The following is a 22,705-nucleotide window of genomic DNA, read 5'->3' on the forward strand; positions in this document are numbered from 1 at the left end:
ACAGCAACCCAGGGTGATTTCTAAGTGGTCCGTGGTACGAGAAAGCACCGCTGTTCTATGGAATTCCTTATCTACATGGGCTGAATATTTATTTTAAATAATGTGACTATATCTAAGGACTAAAGCAGAGTATTTTAACAACTTCCGTTTCTTAAAAAAGAAAAGAAGTCCAGATTTTGCCAATGTTTGAATTTTGTCAGCCTAAAATTCACCAAGGGACTGATAAAAATGGGTCTTTACTTTACTATATCAATTGACCGTGTGCCAAGCGACTGTATCCCTTATGCCAAATGATCTATCACCCAACGAGAGAATGTATGTAAGGACGATCAGAACCCGGGATGTGAATCTCGTCATCAGTGCGGCTAGTTAGGATGAGCGGCCATGTACAATCCAGTGATAGGATCAGAATTAGAAGAAGTGTTTCTGTCATGTGAACTGTTCAAATATGGTGGAAAGTTATAGGTTAGAGCACTGGGTTTTTCAAAGTAGAATAGATGAGACCTTATTCATCTCATTAGTCAGGATGTCACACTATTTCGTTGATAACTCGTTTAAAAAAGTATCTACATCTTTGCTTCGTTCCTAAGAAATAGTATATTTCCACCTGGAAAATACAAATTACTCGTGTTTGAGCGAAGCGGATTTTTCTCGTCAGTAACTAACCACAGACTAACAGACATAACACTCGAAAACAATGTTTCGCCCGCTTTAACGGTCTTTTTAAATATATTTGTAGTTGGGACTGTGGCCACATTTGCAATTATGGCGCCACTGACATATGAACAAACATATGGGGGATAGACCACTAGTGAAAAATTGTTCCCAAACCTGAGAGATATCCCACCAGCAAATCAGTGTTTGGGACCGTGAATAAAAGGTGGAGCTAGTGTTCTGTGAAAATTGTCGGATCGATGTTTTTTGAGGGGATTCCCTCATAGTGTTGTGTCTGTTAGTCTGTGAACTAAACTTCAACTTAATACAAGTTAGATAAGTCCAAACTGTTTGGGGTCGATCGGGATTGTTTGGAGAAAAAAAACGTAACCTGGTATACACTCACAAAAGGGAAAAGTTTTATTTCCTGTCTGTTTCTCGATCACAGATAGCGTTACTATCCGTTACACGCTCAATGAGTATACATTTTAAAAGGTGAGTTCAGATTACTGCACTCTATGTATAGGTGGACACATCACAAACCAGCACCAAAGTGGCGCTAGTTAACACTAAAATCCAAAAAGTCACACATCTTGCATGAACGTTAAACAACGTGCTGGTACCGAAGGATGTCTCGATAGTAAGCACAGTAATTCTGTTTACGAGGAACGTAATTTGAAACAGTTTTTTTTTGTATAAGAACCAAACTGCCACTAACTCTACGCATAATTTTCCCATCTGTATAGGGAAGCCCATAGTACATGGGACAGTTATGCGGCAGCAAACGCCTGGTAAGAACACAAAGAAAGTTAACTAAGGAATGCAGTGCGCACATGATAGACAACAGCAATAACATTTAAGTTTTTTTTTCTTTCATGAATTGTAATTTCGTATCTTTGAAATGTATAATTTTTTCAAAAAAGGCGAATGCTCTTGATGTCAAAGCCTTAATAAGTAATAACAATAGAATCGTGTATTTTTAGGCTTCATTTTAGGCGCGCTCCGAGTATAAACTAGACTGAATTGATCACGGCAATATGTAGTGTCTTTATACGTATTTTGATATTTTTTAGATTTTGACTTTTCTGTATCTAGTGATATTTTCAAAAATAGGTTTTGAAGATTAACATACATTTAATACGTTATTAGCTTTGTAAACATGTGTGTAAAGAATGTTAAAAATATGATTGATTTTTACGTGCATTTGAAGTGCGTATTTGGTTCTCAACCCTCCGGAAGTCGCGCAAATGGCTCACTGAACGAGCAGCCGCAGCTGCTCTAAGAAATTTTTGCTACATTTTCAGAGCAGCGTGCACTATGTGCACTAACGCGACTGCCGGAAGGTTAAAGTTCATCAACATTGCGGGCACTTTTATTTACCTTGGTTGACTGATTTCACTGCGCAGTCGAGTGGCAACGACACAATACTGTTTGTGCACTGGATAACGAACAAAGCGCTTGCTTGCTACACTGATTTCTATAGTGCAGCGATTTTTTTGCGTCTGCTTTGGGCGAGATGAGAAGTTATTTACAATATTTAAAAAAAAACAAATATACAGCTGGATTTTGGGCACGCAACTTTCTATTGCGCTCGGAGTCCTTCTTTCGCGGTGAGGAAATATTTCGCTACTCGCCTACTGCATCTTGTGGTTCATTTACTTCTTCCATGTCTTTCACATCAAAGTCATCATCGTTAAAACTGTATTGATGCATGCGATCAGATATTCTTTGTTTCTTGCACTAACGGGTGACTAGCGTAAAGTTTATTTTGGGGTGCTAGAAGCTGTTTTGAAGTTGCCCTTATAACCTGAAAACTGGCACAAATTTGACAACCGCTTGTGGTTAAGGTAATGGTAGTGAAAATTGATAGTCCTGATATATATAGTTCGTTGTCAGTAAATAATCCATCCCGATCTAAACGCTGCCATTATAATGTTTAGTTTCTCGTTACGACAGTTTTACAAGGGAAGCAGTCAGATTCTAAATTAAACAGATTTTACTGCCATTACCGACTCCTATATGGCGAAGTTGGATGTATTCTACAAGAAAAAAGAGTGTAATTGGTACTGGCCTAAATAACGCAGTAATAATGTGAAACATTGAACTAATTTTACTTCGTATATTTGGTATATACTGACGATTCATACGATAGTATCTACAAAATCACATTGAATATCATTAATTTAGTAACATTCTACAGATCTGTTTTCAACAGTCCGTGATTTTCAATTTGCATTATGATTTGAGTTTCGCGATACGTACGTGGCTCAGGCATAACTATGTTTAACATTTGGCGTTGTTTTCGCTTCTGTGCCATACAGTACCACGATATCAGTAACACGATCGTCACTAGTATGATCGACGCTACAGTCACGCCTACTATCAAGTATAACCAAAAATTATTCTCTAAGCATTGTACTCTTTGGATATCATGAAGAGATTGAAATGATTCTTTTGACGACACAAAAAATATTTCGTCGGAGTGATTAAACAATAGGCTGGACTGCTTCAGTGAAACAACATCCTTGCAGGTTATGCTCTGCTCGACGTGAATCCCTCGTAGCTGAGTGTTGAAATCGTTCGAAAATGCCAATGATCTCGCATCCTCCAAATGCCTTATTCTATTGTTATGGAACAATAGGTATGGTTTCTCCGAATGTCTACTATAGTAGGAACTATCGAGTGTTATCCCTAAAAACAAAAACTGTTCATGGATGAAGTTATTTTGCAAAGGACACTCACCCCGGAATGCTGCATAGTCAATTCTGTTGAAATAAATACCAACCATACGAACACTATTACGAATATGCATACTAAGGCAATCTCCGGATAAATTGTCAAATTCACTATTTACTATAATTAAGTTTGTAACATCTTAAATACAAATGTATTTATATTAATCTTTTGTTTATAACTAATGCAATATGTCTTACTTTTCATTGTGAATGCGCCCGGTAGGAGAGAATATAATGAACTGTTACTCATAATAAACCGGTTCAGCACATCAATTTCGTAGAAACTTTGAAACGGGATTGGTGTAATGAATTTTGTTCCTTCGATGGTTAATTGGCTAACATCAAAACGTTTAAAAGCGTGACGTTCGATTTTGTTGACGAAGCTCTCCAAAATATTCAAGCTCTCGAGCTGCTCGCGGATACTCGTTATACTGTATGGACGGAAAACGCCAATACGGCATCTTGTGAACGTCAGTTCTGCTATAAATCCACGCATCAAGTGGGATGGCACTTCTTCTATGAGGCTCTAGAATCAAATATGTGATTATTTTTATTTTTGCATATGTAGTTTCATTGTTCTTACGTTTGTGAAATATATTTTTAAACGGGCGAACGGATCATTGCGCGTAAAATCTAATGAGTTCGGTTCTAGTACAAGGTTCTCCACATTGATAATGGTCAACCCAGTTAGCTGAAATAGGCCAGTAAAGCTGTCGTGACGAATTCGTAGCGATTTACAGTTGGCTATCTCGATCTCTGTTGTACTTCCTTCAAACTTGGGTGCTATATATTCCTGTAGTACGTATAGATCGATTTTATGAGCTATTTTCGTTGAAGTGATACAACATATATGAGAATGTATGCCGCACATGGTTTGGTATTAACATTTGTGCCCTCGTGATACTTTTTACTCATTAATTTCGTGGTATGGATTTAACAATTTTCAACTGATTTCAAAAAACCATATGCAAATAACAGGGATTCATTCAAGGTACAAAGGCTGTATTTATTGGTCAGATCAGACGCCATATTCAGGATATATACGAATATTCCATGGAGTATACCCGAGGATCACTAAAACTATTCCTTAGTAACAATTGCGGTTTACGGTGGTTTTACAGCCACTCATAAAACTTAGATTGCACTTGTAGCGTGCTGTAAAACTTCAATTGCTACATTTTCCATGATCTAAGTTTATGTCTCACATTATTATAACATAAACATAAAATAATCTTGTACGCGAATCCTTCGATCTCAGTTTGGGACCATATTGAACATTTCCCTTGGAAACGGTTCTTGGGGACCACGTAAATAAAAAAGGCGCTACCATTACAGAATAGCATCTCAAACCTGACAGATTTTTATAGATTACGTATGATGATGCAAATAGAGTACCCATAGACTATTCCTAAACATGTTTGGAAGCATCAGGAGACACTACGACCGGTTGCGGTTGTTCTGAAATCCGTTTCTCTGGAACAGACATTTTTTATGAATATTCCTGCCATGCGGCACATCAAATCGATGATCTATAAACAATGCAATCACTTTTGAAGACAGCCTGACACATGGGGACACTTTATGATCGGTTCCGATTATTCCGGAATCCTGTTCGAAGGACCAAATATTTTTTGAAATCATTCAAATTACATCAAATTGGTGATCGACGAAGCATGCATTGAACTCTTCTGGACACATAGAGACACGGTTTTGGTTTTTTTGGGATAGCCCACTCACACCATACACATCTTTTGTAGTGTGAAAGGTTTACGAGCACATATCTTTCGGCAAGATTTTTTCCATCAAGATTCATTTAATCTCACTTCAATTTCGTGTATGCACATCCTTCTCTCTCTCATAAATCTTAAGGCATTGTCTTCATTAATATTTTGCGAGTCTGGTTAAATTTTCCTAGATTATTGATTCACCTGACGTATTATGGTAATGCCACAAACTAACAGACATAACACTATGAGGGAATTCCCTAAAAAATATCGATCCGGCAATTTTTCCACGACACTAGCTCCACCTTTTATTCACGGTCCCAAACACTCATTTTCTAGTGGCTTAGGAACAATTTTTCCCTACTGGTCTAACCCCCATATGCTTATTCATATGTCAGTGGCGCCATAATTTCAAATAGTCCCAACTACAAATATATTTAAAATGACCGTTAAAGCTGGCGAAGCATTGTGTTCGAGTGTTATGTCTGTTAGTCTGTGGTACTGCGTTGAACAAATTAGCCTTGGTAAAATAAGGAGTTCGGCGTATATTAGCGCTCAATAATCTCAAATAGCCGGTTTGGTTTCATACCGGTGCACATCTCTTCCAAACACAACCGTGCTATATTGGTACTGCCGCACCATTCCATTTAAGGGGCCATTCCTAAATGACGGGGTAGGGGGGTATACTGAATTTGTGACGAAGTGTGACGTGGGGGAGGGTAGGGCAGAAGTTGTGCGACGTAGCATTAAGTTTAAGTTTTTTAAGGACATGTAAACCCATTGATTAGAGAAAACAATTTAATGTTCCTCCACTATAAAGAGAAACAAATTTAAATTCACACAAGTTACATTTCACGCGGTTTTTGATGAGGTAAATTTTTTTAAATTCCCGGAATTGCAAGCTCGCAAAAAACGAAATATTTTGCATGCGGATTCAACTTGCTACATTAGTTAGCTTATGTTGCTAACTAGTAGACTTAGTTTGGTAGCTGAAGTAAATTTTCTTTTTGAATTCAACCATTTAGGTGAACGTGTGCTTCTTAGAATCTTGGTAGCTGCAGAATTTTTAACTGAGAGAAGTTCTCTTCATGTTCCATGAGAAAACAAAACTATCAACACTATATTTGTCATGAAATGGGATTATTATTTGTCATGAAATGGGATTATTATGTATTCTGGTTTAATAAGCGATCTACGAAAAAAGTTTCGAGTGATCAAAGTCACGGCGATGAGGAAAGTCACCCGATTATCAAAGTCACCCCGGTTTACGGTACGCATTTTGCTGTTATAATAAAAATATTGATAAAAAAAAGTCAAACATGTTGTAAGAACGTGTATTTAAAAGAATTTAAAAACATATGTAATATTTTCCATTCCCCGGTCGCGTTGCGAACGGTGGAGGGAGGGTGTAGGGAAATGCTACGTTATTTACAAGGGGGAGGTTAGAGTTTTGTGACCAAATGCTACGAGGGGGAGGAAGGGGTCAAAAACCGCCAAACAAAGCTACGTCATTTGTGTACGGCCCCTTATTACTCAGTAGATAAAAACTAGTTTTATATTCAATACGTTGCTGATCGGACATCCATTGTAAATAATCAAGTCTTAAATTTCGCGGAGTTATTCTGTCGCAGTACTTTGTTTTGGAGGATCTGCATTCGCTTACGCCAGCGGTTCTCAACCTTTTTCGTCCCGCGGACCTCTTCGTAGGTACTCAGGGTTGTTGCGGACCACCGCAGCTTGACATCCACTTTATGTACTATCCAAGTATTATGTTCAGCCTGTTACAAAAAGGACCCCAGGTTGAGAATCGCTGGCTGACGCTGTTTCACTAAAGAACAGAATGGAAGCGCAGTACTCAAAATCAATAATAAATAAATAAATAATAATGGACCCCAAGATATTTGAAAGGTGAAACTTGTTCAACCGTCTCACCATCTATTTCAACTGTTATAGTACCTTCATTTCTTGGCCGTGTAGTTACAACCATATTGTTCTTGGAAATGTTTAGTTTAAGTTTTTCCACATCATCCAATCACTAAACTTTGTCAGTTTAGCGGTTAACAATGTTATTAGAGGTACACAGAGCTAATTCGTGTATTCGTACCTCGATTGTGTCATCACCTAAATATGTAGGGTGAAGTGCCTATTTTCACCATAATAAGGAGGGCGCCTCACTGATTCGTTAATTACTCGGCCTACAAACAATGGAATGCGTACAAATTGGCATCAATAGCTTTGCTTCGTTGCTAAGTACCAAGATAATAACATAGAAGCGCTGAAAACAGTGAAATTCTCGTGTTTGAGCGCAACGAAAACACGAATCGAGTGCCCCTATTGTTGCGCTACCATTTGACTCAATGCGTTAAACAAAGATGGCAGACACTGCTCTAACCAACGGCTTCAAATGGGTAGCGTGATAATAGAAACATAGCAATAATGGGCTCATCACCCTATATAGAGGTACTGACATCATATTGCCACATTCAACTATATATTTTGTTTCCCGAAACAAACTTTAATACCTTTTTTTCATTTTTTGAACAGGCGGTTTTAAGGAACATCTCGAAAAGTAAACAGGAATACAGTTTGACCACAGTAGGGCTTTTTTCTTGTACAAAAGCAGAAAGTTTGTCCACAGACTAACAGACATTACACCATTCCCTCAAAAATTTCCCAGAATACTAGCTAAACCTTTTATTCGCGGTCCCAACTACTCATTTGCTGGCGGTTACCTCTCAGGCTTGGGAACAATTTTTCACTGGTGGTCCATCCCTCATATGCTTGTTCATATGCCAGTAGCGCCATAATTGCAAATGTGGCCACAATCCCAATTACAAATACATTGAAAATGACCGTTAAAGCGGACGAAGCATTGTTTTCGAGTGTTATGTCTGTTAGGGCCAATTTCTTCACCCTCGCTTAACTTTTAAACCAGGTTCACCAGTACGTTTAAACCTGGCTTAAGCGCTAAGCGGGAGTGAAGAAATCGGCCCTTAGTCTTCGGTGTGTCCTTCATTTTGGTTACGGTCGACAAGTAGGGAGTAGAGATGGTCGGGTTCGGGTTTTTAGAACCGAAACCCGGACCCGACGGGTTTCAGATCGGTCGGGTGTAGTTGGTGTCCAACTTGGCAGAAGTTAAATCCCTGGAAATGCACAATATCAAATATTAACGAAGTACAGTCATGCGTTTCGCGGAACAACAGCCGCACGAATGAATCAACGTTAACTACTGCATCCCCGTATATAGACATCGCTTTAGAGAGGTGCCCTTACGCGATTTACCTCCGAGCATCCTTGACATCGTGATTAAATAAAAAATGGCTGGGTAATGTCAGAGACATAACCGGAGTGAAGTAGAATACACTTAGGATTATTTATATGAATATGTAGATTATCAACGGGATTTTTCGAAAAAGGGAAACCCTAGTAACAATCGTGGTTTTATGATAGTTTTATAGCCACTGATAAAACTTAGATTGCACTTGTAGCGTGCTATAAAACTTCAATTGTTACTTGGGAAGACTTCTAACTAATTCTTCATTAAAATAATGATGGTCCTGAAAAGAACCGTTTATGTTTGCTTTGGCAAATGATGCGCTGGATTCGATTTTCGTTGGATGCTGCTGACTTCTGCTCTCTATTTCCGGATTGAACTGTTGTCCATGGGTGCGATACTGACATGATTGGTGTAGCAGTAGCGTTATAAACCGTTTATGATTTCTTTCTGCATCGTATAATGAAAATATTAAATTGCTGGATCAATTAAAGAAAGATAGCGTTTGGTCACGGGTTTCTTACAATAATATTGTATTGCGTCTACCACCTGCGTTTCGAAGGTCTTCATCTCCAGGGCAAAAAACACTAACAATATTATCTTTGTCAAGTTTGTTCGAACATTTGAACGGAAGACGCAACGCATTGATCTAGGCTAGAAGGAAAAACTAGAAACTAGATCATCTAGCTCAGACGGTCCCCGCACACATCACTCATTGCTCAGTCTGCTAGTGATGTATAGAGTGGTAAAATTTGAAAATATTTTTCGAGTTAGTTAAAAAATATATAATATAAATAATAAATAAATAAAATTTGAAAATATTTTTCGAGTTAGTTAAAAAATATGGGTGGTTAATGTCTGCGACATAACCAGAGTGTCGTGACTACACTTCGGGGTTTTAATTCAAATCTAATGCTATTGAACTATTCGTTATGATAATTATGGTCAAGAAATTAAAAATTAATATTTCCATCGTCAACTATTTTTCTTCTTTTCAAATCTGCAACATTCTTTGAAAATATTGTTGAAATTTTATTGATAAAAAGCTGAAAATGCGTTTAGCAACACTGCCCACTAAATGGATGGTGGGGGACAGACGCGTATTCGTTTAGGTTATGCTTGTATTAGTAAAGCACTATTTACACTCTCGGTGAAAATGAACGTGAACATGTGTTGAATACCTTCCATTGTTCACGGTGGAGGACGTCGTGAGCAGTTTCATCAGCGAACACCGATTTCACGCTCAACTGGCAGTTTACAGTTTGTCAGAATGCAATTTGGTATTCGAAGGTTCAACGTTCACCGTGAACAGCGATGACATTTATATTCACCACTCCGCATCAATTCCGCCCATCGTCGCGTTTACACTCCCAGTGAACAAGTGAAATATCCACTGCGAACATGTTTCACCGTGGAATATTTAAAATGATCGGGGAATACGAATATTATTACATTGGTTCAATTATATCGAATAATTGTGCATGGATTCGCTAAGTATATTAATGAACTATCGTTTAGTTCCATTTTCATGAATTTCTATGCACTAATAAGTGATATATTGGAAAAAACAATTTGGTTCGCATCGAGTTCACGTTCATTTTCACCGAGGGTGTAAATAGGCCTTAACAGAAAGGAATGAAAAGGAAACGAAAACGAGCGAGTGATAGTAGTGAGGATTCGCGCTACTATACTAAATATTGGTCGGTCGGTTTTCTCATCATTCGTTGTACACCATAATAGCAGAAAATTTCGCGCCATATCCCGTACCAAACAGACCATCCGCAAGCAGTCACCCAGTTAAGCTCAGCCGGAAATGAACTGGAATTCTGGCTGGTTCCAGTTCGTATCCCGGCTCCAGTGACACAACCGATTCTAGTTAGAATCGGTTGTGTCACTGGAGCCGGAATACGAACTGGAACCAGCCAGAATTCCAGTTCATTTCCGGCTGAACTTTACTGGGCAGTAACGAAAACCATCCGCGAAAGTACCCCAACTCCTGGTGACGTTGAGGAGCCAAATGCTACGGAACAGGAACTGTCACCCTGTGAGAAATTCGCCGCTATCGGAAATGGACGGAATTTTCCTCCCATGATAAAACAAACCAATGGTCCTTTTCAGGACCAAATTAATTATATTGCAAGAATTTTTAATTAAAACTTCATAACACTTTGTCAGACATCACGTGCTCGTCTTTTTTAGTAAAGTACATAATTTGTTTGCCGATGAGAAAAATCTGATAATTATTATCACAATTTGAATAGCTGAGCGCTGCTCAGGCTAGAAAAGTGAGAAATAGAATTAACGGAAAATTTGCACTAATAATTCTTCACAAGTAGATTTTGTTAGTCCTGAAAAGGACTGTTTTGGCAACATTGCGGACGCGCGAGTTTACTTCTTGCTGGCGGTGATCTTCGGGGCAGCTTTCTTGGCAGATGCGGCGGCCTTCATTGGCTTGTTCTCTGCAGCCTTCGTTAGTTTGGCCTTCTGTTTATTGCCAGCTGCTATCGCCTTTGCAGCGACAGCGTTGGCCTTCTTCGCAGCGTTGGCCTTCTTTTTTAGCGGCAGCCTTTGGTTTTTTGGCCTTCTCATTACCTTCACCACCAGCGGTTTTCTTCTCTCCTGTGGTAGTCGATTTCTTCGGGTTTTTTTTGCTGCAGCCTTCTGATCACCAGCCGGTTTCTTATCCTCCACCGTCACCTTAAACGATCCGGAAGCGCCAGTACTCGTGGTGTTTTTCAAAGTTTGGTGTCAAAGTTTGATGTCATATTTAAAAAATCTAAAACTAATAGCACAATAAGATTTCAATTTGATGCAATTATCAAAATATGAATTCTACTTGTTGTAAATTTGATGTTCGACTTTGCTCGGGTCTGCTAGTAGCACGTATTGACACAAACTGATTCATCCACCAGTCTTTTACAGCTCACAAATATTTCTCGGTATTGTACAGCCATCCGTCGCGCCAAGCAACCAAATACTAATGTTGATAGAAACAAATCTGTATTTTCGGTATTAATGCATGTTATACATTCTCTATATTTTAATACTACATTGCGGAACGTATTTTCGATAAAAATGCTATAAACCTCAAATCATTCTATTGAGTCTGTTGGAAGTTGTTAACGTTCAAAATCTGACGCGACTGCCACAGCCGATATTTTGAAACGGGACCCGCATATTGAAACGTTAGAAGTATTCTACTTCAAAAAATTATGTCATGGTACGGAGAAGTGGATTTCATAACAGCTGAAACATCGAGGAATATTTTCGCTTCTAATGTTGGTCGTGTGTTGAAAATTCTTCCGAACCATTTCATGCAGATCATCCGAAAATGGGACATTTAATCAGATATGCACTCAGGCCAAATTCCTATGTGCACATTTTGCAAACAGGCATTATACCACGGAAAACCTTGTGCAGAAGCAGCTAGGAAGAGGGCACCTACTATAATCATCAACTGCACACCGTTACCTTATGCCGAACCACAAACGGCTTTAAAACCAATATCTACGGATCTGACAGAAACAAATATTCACTCAACAACATTTGCGTCCAGTGTCTCCAAGCCAACAACCATCCCGCAACTTGACGTTTAGCCAAAATTGCTTGAAACCACCGTGTTTCGGATGATGTCGCCACTATAGAATGCCGTCCACTAATTGTGATACTGTGAATTTCTGTGCGAGAAAATAATTTCGTGACGTCTTTTACGAACTTGTTTTCTTTATTTACATTCGGAAGAGATAATCAAGATAATCATTTCAAAACAGCGTAATAATTTAATGTGAATACAGACAAGTTAATTCGTCATTTTGGAGTGTCGTAAAATGATTACAAATTGTACCGAATGTGAAATGTAAAATGCATGATTTGATTTAACCCTTTCATGCCCAACTTTTTTCTAGTGTATTTAGAGTTTCAAAACTATTTTTCCTTGACAATGGTGGGGTCAAGAAATACGAAAAGCCTTTTTTCATGAAGATATGTGCTTCCCTCGCAGTGCTAGAAGCTGCTCATTTTTTACCTTCCAATGCTCAATACAACTTTCTTAGAATAATTACAATAGTCCACTTGCGTGGAAAACGTAGCCAAAGACAGTCTAAATTGATAGGTTTTATCAGTTAGCAATAATATTGCAACATAACGAAGATATATGAAAAATTCATTTTCCATCGTCAAGGTAAACTGTCCCTGGCAGCACTGCTCCATCGGAATCCAATCAGACTAATTACAATAACTTCAGTTCTAGAACTGATCTTTACAGGTGTTAATGATCAAATGAATGGCAATAGTCATATTTATTAGCCTTACTTGTTTTTGAGAGCAAATCTTACCTCAACCAAAAGTTATAGCTGTTCAAAAACGTTGTAGTCCACAAACAACATGGGCATGAATGGGTTAAGTGCACTTCTAGTGTAAACTTTTTCTTCTCCTGTCGCCCTTCAAACATCTTTCGCATATGACAATTCTCAAAAGTTTGTCGTTGATCCTTAAACGCATTTAGTTTTGTGATTATCATTTTTCACTTCGCATTTAACAAAGGTGGGATTGACTTCGATTTTTTATTTCTGACAGCGTATTTAGCATCTAACTGATAGGTGCTGCGACATTTACGCTGCAAAGATTTAAAAAGTGATGAAAATAAACAATATTTTTTCTGCAATACCGAGAAATATTGGCATAAGTATGACACCACATCATATCTTCGAATTCGATTCGCTATACACACATCCACATGTAAAGTTCTTACTCACGACGTCAACAATGAAAGTATTAAGCTAGAGCTTGAACATTTGCATGGGCTGCCCGTGTTTTCTTCCAGAAATAAGAGCTGCTAGTTTTCCGGTTGTTGTGTCCGCCTAACTATGAATATAGTAATTATAGTATCATTGTGTGCGTTGTTTACATTGCAATATAAATGCTCACTAATTAGTATGAGCACCGCTTGCTTGTATGCCGATGGTTCCAAAAAATCATAAATTATTTAAAAAAAGCATCGGAATACAGATGCATTACTTTTATAACAAAACAACAACACCAAATCCCCAAAAAGTCTTCAAAAATGAATTATCGAAAGTAGTAAAATCTGAACGAGAGCATTTTTGCTGTGAACAAGTTTACGCTGTTTTTAGAAATTGCTCTCGAATAAGATTGATCCGCCATTTTAGACCCACAGACCCAAAAAAGTGGTTTCAACGATTTGTATAGGAGCTGTCAAGTTGTTCCCCCTCTGCAAGCCTGGTGCCACGAGAAAAAAGCGAAAACAGAAGAGGACGAATACGTTTGCCTGTGCGTTCGCAATAAAAACATGTTTTTTGGCCATGTACATAAAGTAGACAACTAACTTTAGAATGCATATTTTAAAAAACGTCAAATATCAAATAAACTTTTGGTATTTAGAAAAAGAATTCAAATTTTCAGGCTATTAACTTCAAATATGTATTTATTCCGCATCCATTACAAAACAATTTGACAAAGCGAATGAATATAAAGTAATTGCAATTACTGTTTATAGTACACTTCTATGAGCGTTGGAATTTTTTGCCCATCTTCCGTCCTTTCACTTTCAGTTTTACTTTCAGGACAAAACCCGGGCCCCTAGACAGAACCTGGACCCCGGGACAATTGTCCCGGCTGAACTCCTCCTCTCATTTGGCCTGTCTTACTATCAATATTGATTTTGATTCTACTTTTTTTTACTAAGTGCAGTGCGTGGGGTTCCTAGATACTAACGAACTTCCGTTTTCTTTCTTGGAAGATCAGAGTAATGTCTTTTTGTCTGTGGTTATATCAAACATTTTCCGTTTGAGGGGTGCGTAATCTACCTTATCGCCTTTATCAACGATGTTATCAGTGTGAGTCAGGGAATGATGAATCGTGATAAGAAATCGGCTAACTTACTCAGCCATATTTTACTGTCTTTAATCGTTTGCAGGTTTCTGTGAATGAAAATATGATTTAGCTACTCTCAATTAGACTTTTTGAGGTCGTTGCGTTGATTTCCCATTTCTTCGAAGAGCCGTGTGAATCGTACTTGTTTTTAGGTTTACAATAAAACGTACCTCGTCTCGATAACCACAATCACAAATTCTTTTACCGAATCGAGGGGCCACGTCGTGAACGCAATTCGCTAGCACTTCTTTTGCGTGCTCATGATATTCATCAAAATCGTCAGCAGCGACAGAATCTAAAACACTACAACTACCCGTTATCCAAAGCATTAAAATCAACAATACGTTCTTTTTCATTATTTCATCACTTCTAACATATTTACAAACAAATTTCCTTGGTCACAGATTCGGCTTCGTTCATCAAGTTAATTTTCCGCGTAATTCATCCTACTGAACTTTATTGCGAGCTAGTGTATACTAACTTACCTTCTTTCGGGTAGCGATGAGTGCAACACAATCAACACAATATTGCAGATAAGAAAGAGTTCCAAAAGATACCTAACCTATACGATAACGCAAAAATAAAACAAACCTCGTTTTCGTCACCCATGACTATATTTGCTGAGCAAAGGTGTTTATTATCACATAATATAGCGATCATTTTTTCTCGAACACGACGAATGAAGTGTTAGTACATACCCGTGACATACCAGTATAAGCGTAATCGGAAACTTAGTTTTTGATATAATGTTCATGTTTCGGTAGACAAAATCAATAAGTATCTTTGAATTGGAATAATGCTTCCAATTAGTAGTCGTTTATTACATCTCTTTTATTTATGGTACCACGTTCTAATTCGATAATATCCTAGAACCTATAAATTACATTGCCTGATTCTAAACTAAATTAATATCACTTTTTTATTATTTACTATGTCAATACAAACACAATGTTTTTGGACGTTTCACTGTAACAATACACTAAAAATTCTTCTTTTCAATCTCGATCACTTGTCACGCGTCAGCATATTCTACTATGTCATCTATTTTCACAGTAATATCACTTCCACCTGAGTGCTCCGAATGATCAGAGTATGATGTTGAGCTATCGGATTCGATAGCAGGCTCTCGGCGGAGGATAGCTTTAGGTGGCACTTTCTTAATCGGCAGTGTATATTCAGGAATCTCTCTGCTACCGTTTGGAGATCTATCCATGTATCTAAGTGGCTCAGAGTGAGTTATGGCATCTGATGAGCTATTGTTGCTACTACTACTACTAGTGCTGTTGCCACGGTTTGATTTTAAGATGTCGGGCAAATTTCTCGACGTACTCGGCTGTTGTTGGACGGATGATCCAATATTGTTCCCTATGGCGTAAGGAGTTATGAGTGTACGGGTGTTATCTATAATTGAATATAATTGTTACATTTTTCTAGATTTATCATTGATTGCTTATTTACCTTTTTGTATAATCTGAACCGGTTCGGAGTAATGCGAGTCATTCAGATCCATCGGTGCTGAATACTCATTAATTAGTAGCGGTTGTGCCGCACTTGTCAGCTCCGCATAAATATGATCGGGAGTTCCAGTTGCTTCAATCACGGTTGTTCCTTCTGCAGGGACGGATGGTTCAGTATATATTGTTTCCAACGGTGTATTGCTACTACTCGGAGCCAAATGTCGATACAGAATGTCCGTAAAGGCAACGAAGTCATCTCCGCTATTTTCACAGTCATTCAATCGTCGCACGATTTCACCTATTGTTAGTACCTTTTCTGTCTCGGTGAAGTCGCCACCGAGAAGCTTCCGCGTATGAGTCAATATATCCTCATACAGGTCATGCGACTGTTTGTCTTTAATCTTTTGCAGCGTCTGATGAATAATTGTCTTATCTTCTTTTGTGAAAGTTTTTGAATGTTTGTGGGTCATGGTGAATGAAGCATTCGAAGCTATGTCTGCAGGATTAGTTGCTCGCTGCTTGCGACACATTTTAAAGAATGCAATACTCAAAACTACTATAACCAACAAAACAACGGTAGTTACTGCAAGGATTATATACTGATAATAATTTTTATACTGAATTGATTCTATTTCGTTGGGACTAACAAAATGTGGCACTACTTTTTTCTCTTTCTGACTACGGGAGCAATCGATTGTCCGGGTCGACTCGTTGCAGACCTGCTGCATGTACGTTTTAACTTTGAAGGTTGTAGTATTGAAACAGAACTTTAGCGTTTCTTCGATTCGGCAATAACTTTCCCTCAATAATTTTTCATAGTCTTGAAAGTACAGGTCCTTTAGCCAGCTTTCGTCACAGGTGCACTGTTTGTTGAATGATGTTTCACTCAACGTACACGTTGGATGTTGCGTGAAACTGAAGCTTCGTAAGGCAGGTTGTGTAATCGAATTACCATGGAATTTACATACCTCCGAATTTGTGCTTTTCTCAATGGTAAAATAGTTAAATTCTCCGAATGAATTATTGGCAATGATTACACTTGTCCAGTCAGGTTTCTGAAAGAACCAATTCTTGCCAGTTTTTATAATTTTGTTATTGCTTATATTGCTTAAAATCCCTGTGAATCGGATGGCGTCAGATGCGATTTCGTTGATGCTGGAAAACAATATGTGCAAATCAATTATGTTATTTCATTTTTTTCCAAATATAAGACAAAGACAAGGCTAAAAAACTTTTTGGTCATCTAGTTGTGTTACTTAGACCTTTTATTTTACCATACTTTGTCACCCTTTCCTTCTCTAATTTTTAAATCATGGTGTATGTCATGTTCTAGAGTTGTTCGGAAAAAAAATTAATCTAGTATTTCATTAATAGTTTCAGATACAGAATGCTACAAACAAACATAAGATTTTTGGTATCGTGTTCTTTGGTTTGGCGTTGCCGTAGTAAAATATTGGATTAAAAGTGTTAGGTGATGTTGTGTTAGTCCCAATATTATGCATTGCTTTATTCACAAATACATTTTCCTTTTGAACATAAATTCAAATAATGAAGATTTGTATTATTACTGCCAAGCTAATGGAAGACTGTAAATAATGATTATGATCACAGCTGAACTTGCATATATATAAACTGCCGTTATAAGCATATTTGTCCCATGTTCTATGGGATTCCCTATATACATGGGACAGTTATGCGTAGAACGGCAGTAAAGTCATTGCGCCAAAAGCTCAATAAATCATTCTTAATAACATCGTTATGGTCAATTACTTACACGTTATTTTGCATGTTGAAATTTATTAGTCCGCTATCCGCAATGAAGTTTTTTTCAATAGCAGTTATCTTACAATTTTCCATAGTAAAGTACTTGCACAAAAGCTGCAAAGATATTGGAAAAAGTCACAAACATACACATTATTGTTCAACTCTGTTTTATCTGCAGTAAGCGTGTGTGTTTACATTACCTTTTCGGTTATGGCTTGCGACATCAATAGGCCTATATCGCAGTTTTTGAATATCAATGAATCTATTTTGTTTACATCAAATGCTTTCGTTGAGATCTGTTCGATTGTGGTGTTGATAAACTGTATCTGCCGGAAGGATGCCCGTAGCTCCGACAGCATTTTGATACCGCTGTTGAAGATGTCGAGCTGTTTTAAAATAAGTCGTTAATATTTTTTACCTATTCATGAGAACTATCTCTTTACATACCATAGTTGAAATCGAACCCTTGAATGCATCTTCCTGGATTCTGATCTCTTTGACACCATTCAGTAGAATTTCACTCTCCGGAACGGAAAATGCATCTGGCATTATAATTACTTCTCTAGCACTAGTCACATTGAGTTTGAACTCTCCTGTCGAGTGAATATTATTATTTTTAACAATAAGCAATATTCACTTCTACTTACGGCAGAAAGTTTGCCTATGAAATACAACAGTGTGAACATTATACACTTCCAACTCCGGGTAGGTGCCATTATTCAGGCAAAACGCTTCTTTGAGAAATTCCACATGTTCCCAGCCATCTCCACCGGCAAAGTTACCCATGATCAGCACGTGGTTTAGTAAACTGTTTGAAAATTGTTTCGTATCGATCACCAATCTCGTTCGTCGGCCCGTCAACTGCAAGTTGAGACTTTTTGCCTCTCTGGGAATGTAAAATTGGTCTGCCAACGTAGTCTGGAAAGAAAGAGTAAATAAAGTTAGTATATTTCGAATCAAAAAACCGTTATATTAAACTTCCGTTTTCGCAGATAGAGAATAATACATTTATAGGATGGTTTGCATATTTCGTCCCTATTAAGAATAATGTCACACTAAATCGTCAATTACTCGACCTACAATCGATGGAGTTGGCATAAACTATTTCTTTATTCATAAGGAACAGTACAGTGTAGCATGGAATATGCGAAATATTCGTTTTTGGACAAAACAAAATTCGAATCGTTCGCTCCATTTTTTGTTCTATTCTACAATTCATACCAATGCACTGAACAACCATGACAAACGATGCCCTAGGAAACAGTTTCAAATGATTGTGGTTGCAGTAAAAAAAACAGAAAAACTTTCAAACCGTATACATTCAATTCAAAGAGGATATAAATAAATGCAAAGGAATTGTGCGATCACTCCATAGGGACGGCGCCGGTGGTTGAGTGATAAGCGTGACCGCCACTCATTCCAATTTGCCTGGGCTCAATTCCAGCCGAGGTCCTTGAGATTTTTCTGAGGTGAAAAAATCTGTGGTCACGTCTTCCTTTGGAAGGGAAGTAAAGCCAGCCGTTGGTCCCCGGTCTATATGAGTTTGGTGGATCGATATCTGGTCCAGATAGTGAAGTCACCTCTCTGCCGTCGGTAAAAAAGAAGTGATCCAACTTCTATACTCTTACTAACAAAAATATCCTCCTCCTGTGATACTTGTGGAGTGCGCAGTAGTATAACTTCATGGTTTGGACGGAATATGCAACGAGTTGAAAAAAATACTTGGTTTGTCGTCCTCACAAGTTATTCTTATGAAAAGAAAAGCCAACGGCTCTAACGCGTCACAACGCACTGTGCGCAGTATGGGTCACAAGGGTGGTTTTTCGGTACAAAAATCAATAACTTCCAAACCGTTCATTTTAGAGAAATTATGTCTGAGAGAATATTTTTGAAAATTAAATTAGCTTTCTTTTAAATATAAAAAAGGTAACTAGGGTTTTTTATCAAGCGAAAAGAACCAGGCGCCTTCAACAACTCCGCGAAGCTACGCATAAATTTGGAACGTCGAATTTTCGGAAGTAACGACACCCTCTATAGAGGAAGAATATATAACTGTAAGTAATTTAAATATTCCAAAAACTTCTTCGCATCCACAACAGAATTCGACTGAAATTTTGATCTATTGCCAAAATTTTAATCGAATGAAAAGCCCAGCCAAAATGAAAGAAATCCAACAAAAACTAATTTCATCTTCTTTTAATATAATTCTTGGAACAGAAAGTAGCTGGGATGAAAGCGTAAGAAGCGAAGAAATTTTTGGAAATCAATTTAATGTATTTCGGCATGACCGTAACTTGTCTCTTTGTAATAAAAAGTCTGGAGGAGGAGTCATTATAGCCATAAACGCAGACTTTCCTTCAGAAGAAATAGAAACCATTAAACATATAGAATTTGAACATATATGGGCAAAAGCAGTAATATCAGGAGAAGTGCACATATTCTCCTCTGTGTACTTTCCATCTGAAAATGCTCACAAAAAATCATTTGAACTATTTTTTCAAACTGTAGAATCTATCATGTCAAACATGGAACCTGAAGTAAAACTGCATATTTATGGCGACTTTAATCAACGTAACACCAACTTCATCGTAGACATTGAAAACGAATCTATCTTACTCCCTGTCGTAGGCGAAAATGAAACACTTCAATACTTCTTTGACAAAATATCTGAATTTGGCCTGCACCAAATCAACCATGTAAAAAATAAACAAAATTCATATTTAGACCTCTTATTCACGAACTGCACTGAAGACTTCTGTGTTAATGCATCTTTAACTCCATTATGGAAAAATGAAGTATTTCACACAGCAATCGAATATTCAATTTTTATTCATCAAAACTCTTCCCCGAACGACTTGGAGTATGAGGAAGTGCCGGAATACCATAAAACTGACTTCGAAGAAGTCAAACGTAGACTATGTAGAATAAATTGGCAAATTGTATTGAGTATAGAAGGAAATGTCAACGAAGCAGTGACTAAATTCTATTTAATTGTAACGAATTTAATCTCTGGAACAGTACCAGTAAAAAGAAGAAGAACTCATGGCGGCCAGCAGCCTGTATGGTTCAACCAACATCTGAAAAATTTAAAAAATAGAAAGCAAAAGGCACATAAAATTTACAAGAAAGAACATAGCATTACAAATCGGCAAAACTATCTGGATATTTGCTCCCAACTCGACATAGCCATTAACACTGCACATGAAGAATATAATCGTAAAATCGAGACTGAAATCAAGACCTATCCAAAGAATTTCTTCAATTACGTGAAAACGAAATTGAAAAGTAGCAACTTTCCATCCCAAATGCATTTTGACGGACATGTAGGAAATAACAATACTGAAATTTGCAATTTATTTGGAAAATTCTTTCAAGAAGTCTATACTTCAAATTCCGAAACAGACCGCGACCGCGACTACTTTTCATTTATACCTGAATTTTCAAATGACATTGCCGTCCACGAACTATCTGAACACGAAATTACCACTGCACTAAAAAACTTAGACGCATCAAAAGGACCTGGACCGGACGGAATAGCACCAATATTTTTAAAAAATCTAGCAGAAGAATTCACTCTACCACTACTACATATTTTCAACATGTCACTGAAAAATGGAACATTCCCAGAAATATGGAAATCATCCTTTTTAGTGCCAATTTTTAAATCAGGCGCTAAATCGGACATCCGAAACCATCGTGGGATTGCCATTATATCATGCATTCCAAAATTATTCGAAAAACTAGTAAATGACAAAATATTTCGGCAAATCAAAAATCAAATAACAAGCAAGCAGCATGGCTTTTATAAAGGCCGCTCAACAACATCAAACCTTTTAGAATTTGTAACATTTACTGTAAATGCAATGGACAATGGCAACCAAGTGGAAACACTCTACACTGACTTTAGTAAAGCATTCGACCGTATTGACATACCTTTATTACTCTTCAAACTGCAAAAATATGGCATAGAAAATAAACTATTGAAATGGCTCGAATCATATTTAACGAAACGTCAACAAACAGTTCGCTTTCAGAATATACTCTCGGAACCAATTTCTGTCACCTCTGGCGTACCCCAGGTTCCCACTTAGGCCCTCTTCTTTTTGTTTTGTACGTTAATGACATTACCTTTATACTCAAACATCTTAAAGTGCTTATATATGCAGATGACATAAAACTTTTCATGGAAATAAGAAATGCCAAAGACACTGAAATATTCCAAAACGAAATAAATATATTCCACACGTGGTGTAGCAAAAGTCTACTCCAACTTAATGTAAAGAAATGCAACTCAATAACCTTTAGCAGAAAAATTTCAAATGTTCCCATAGACATACACTTAGGCAATCAACTTGTAGAAAAATGCAAAATTATACGAGATTTAGGCGTAATCTTAGACTCCAAGCTCACATTTGTTGAACATTATAATACAATAATAAATAAAGCAAATAGTATGCTGGGCTTTATTAAACGTTTCACCTACAATTTCGAAGACCCTTACACAATAAAATCATTATACAATACATATGTCAGGCCAATTTTGGAATATTGCAGCATAGTATGGAATCCATACACTGTCCTGTACGAAGAACGCATTGAATCAGTCCAAAAACAATTTATTTTGTACGCGCTTCGTAAACTAAACTGGACGACATTTCCCCTTCCATCGTATAAAGCACGTTGCATGCTCATTAATATACAAACACTCAAAGAACGCCGCGAATTTGCCATGCTTTACTTTATCAACGACATTATTTCTCAACGTGTACAATCCGCATCATTACTTTCGCAAATAAAATTTTATGTACCTAGCCGACAACTAAGAACTCGTAATTTATTCCAAGAACAATCTTTTAGGACAAACTATGCTAAAAATAGCCCCATCAATAGAATGATGCGTCATTATAATGAAAATTGTGTAATAATGGACCTTTCCATGTCTAGAAAACAAATCAAATCTGAACTAAACCGTAGAAATAATGTATAGTATATAAGTAAATATTGTAAAACCATTCTATGTAGTCTACATATGCTTGACGAAAATAAATAAGGTATAAATAAATAAGGTCCTCACGAACATCCTTTTCGAAAAATTATTTTTCGAGCTAATTGGTATAGGAAGGTATTTGCTTCAGCAAAGTTGAAAAATGTTTTTCAAGCAACATTTTCAAACACATCAAAGTTATAGCACTATCGGTTTTCATG

The 22,705-nt window shown here is 37.4% G+C and overlaps 3 protein-coding genes across 3 annotated transcripts in view; 1 reads left to right on the forward strand and 2 right to left on the reverse strand.

Moving 5' to 3' along the window:
- Positions 1–22,705, forward strand: part of LOC131696395 (E3 ubiquitin-protein ligase highwire) — a 131,057-nt gene that overhangs the window by 25,937 nt on the left and 82,415 nt on the right. The window lies entirely within an intron of this gene.
- LOC131696412 (uncharacterized) lies at positions 1,069–14,740 on the reverse strand. The gene is made up of 5 exons (XM_058984957.1): positions 14,450–14,740; positions 3,973–4,182; positions 3,588–3,915; positions 3,397–3,528; positions 1,069–3,345 (listed from the first exon to the last, which is right to left on the reverse strand). The coding sequence occupies exons 1-5, from the start codon at positions 14,633–14,635 to the stop codon at positions 2,849–2,851; spliced, it is 1,353 nt and encodes a 450-aa protein (XP_058840940.1). The 5' UTR covers positions 14,636–14,740; the 3' UTR covers positions 1,069–2,848.
- Positions 15,058–22,705, reverse strand: part of LOC131696404 (uncharacterized) — a 39,862-nt gene continuing 32,214 nt past the window's right edge. Inside the window, exons 3-8 of the mRNA XM_058984949.1 lie at positions 18,148–18,418; positions 17,948–18,093; positions 17,701–17,886; positions 17,511–17,614; positions 15,738–16,891; positions 15,058–15,680 (exon numbers count right to left, since the gene is read on the reverse strand). Coding sequence (XP_058840932.1) covers positions 15,292–15,680; positions 15,738–16,891; positions 17,511–17,614; positions 17,701–17,886; positions 17,948–18,093; positions 18,148–18,418 — 2,250 coding nt within the window. The 3' untranslated portion in view covers positions 15,058–15,291. The remainder of the gene's footprint in view (positions 15,681–15,737; positions 16,892–17,510; positions 17,615–17,700; positions 17,887–17,947; positions 18,094–18,147; positions 18,419–22,705) is intronic.

This window comes from Topomyia yanbarensis, chromosome 1 (assembly GCF_030247195.1).
Source record: "Topomyia yanbarensis strain Yona2022 chromosome 1, ASM3024719v1, whole genome shotgun sequence".
Taxonomy (NCBI): Eukaryota; Metazoa; Arthropoda; class Insecta; order Diptera; family Culicidae; genus Topomyia; species Topomyia yanbarensis.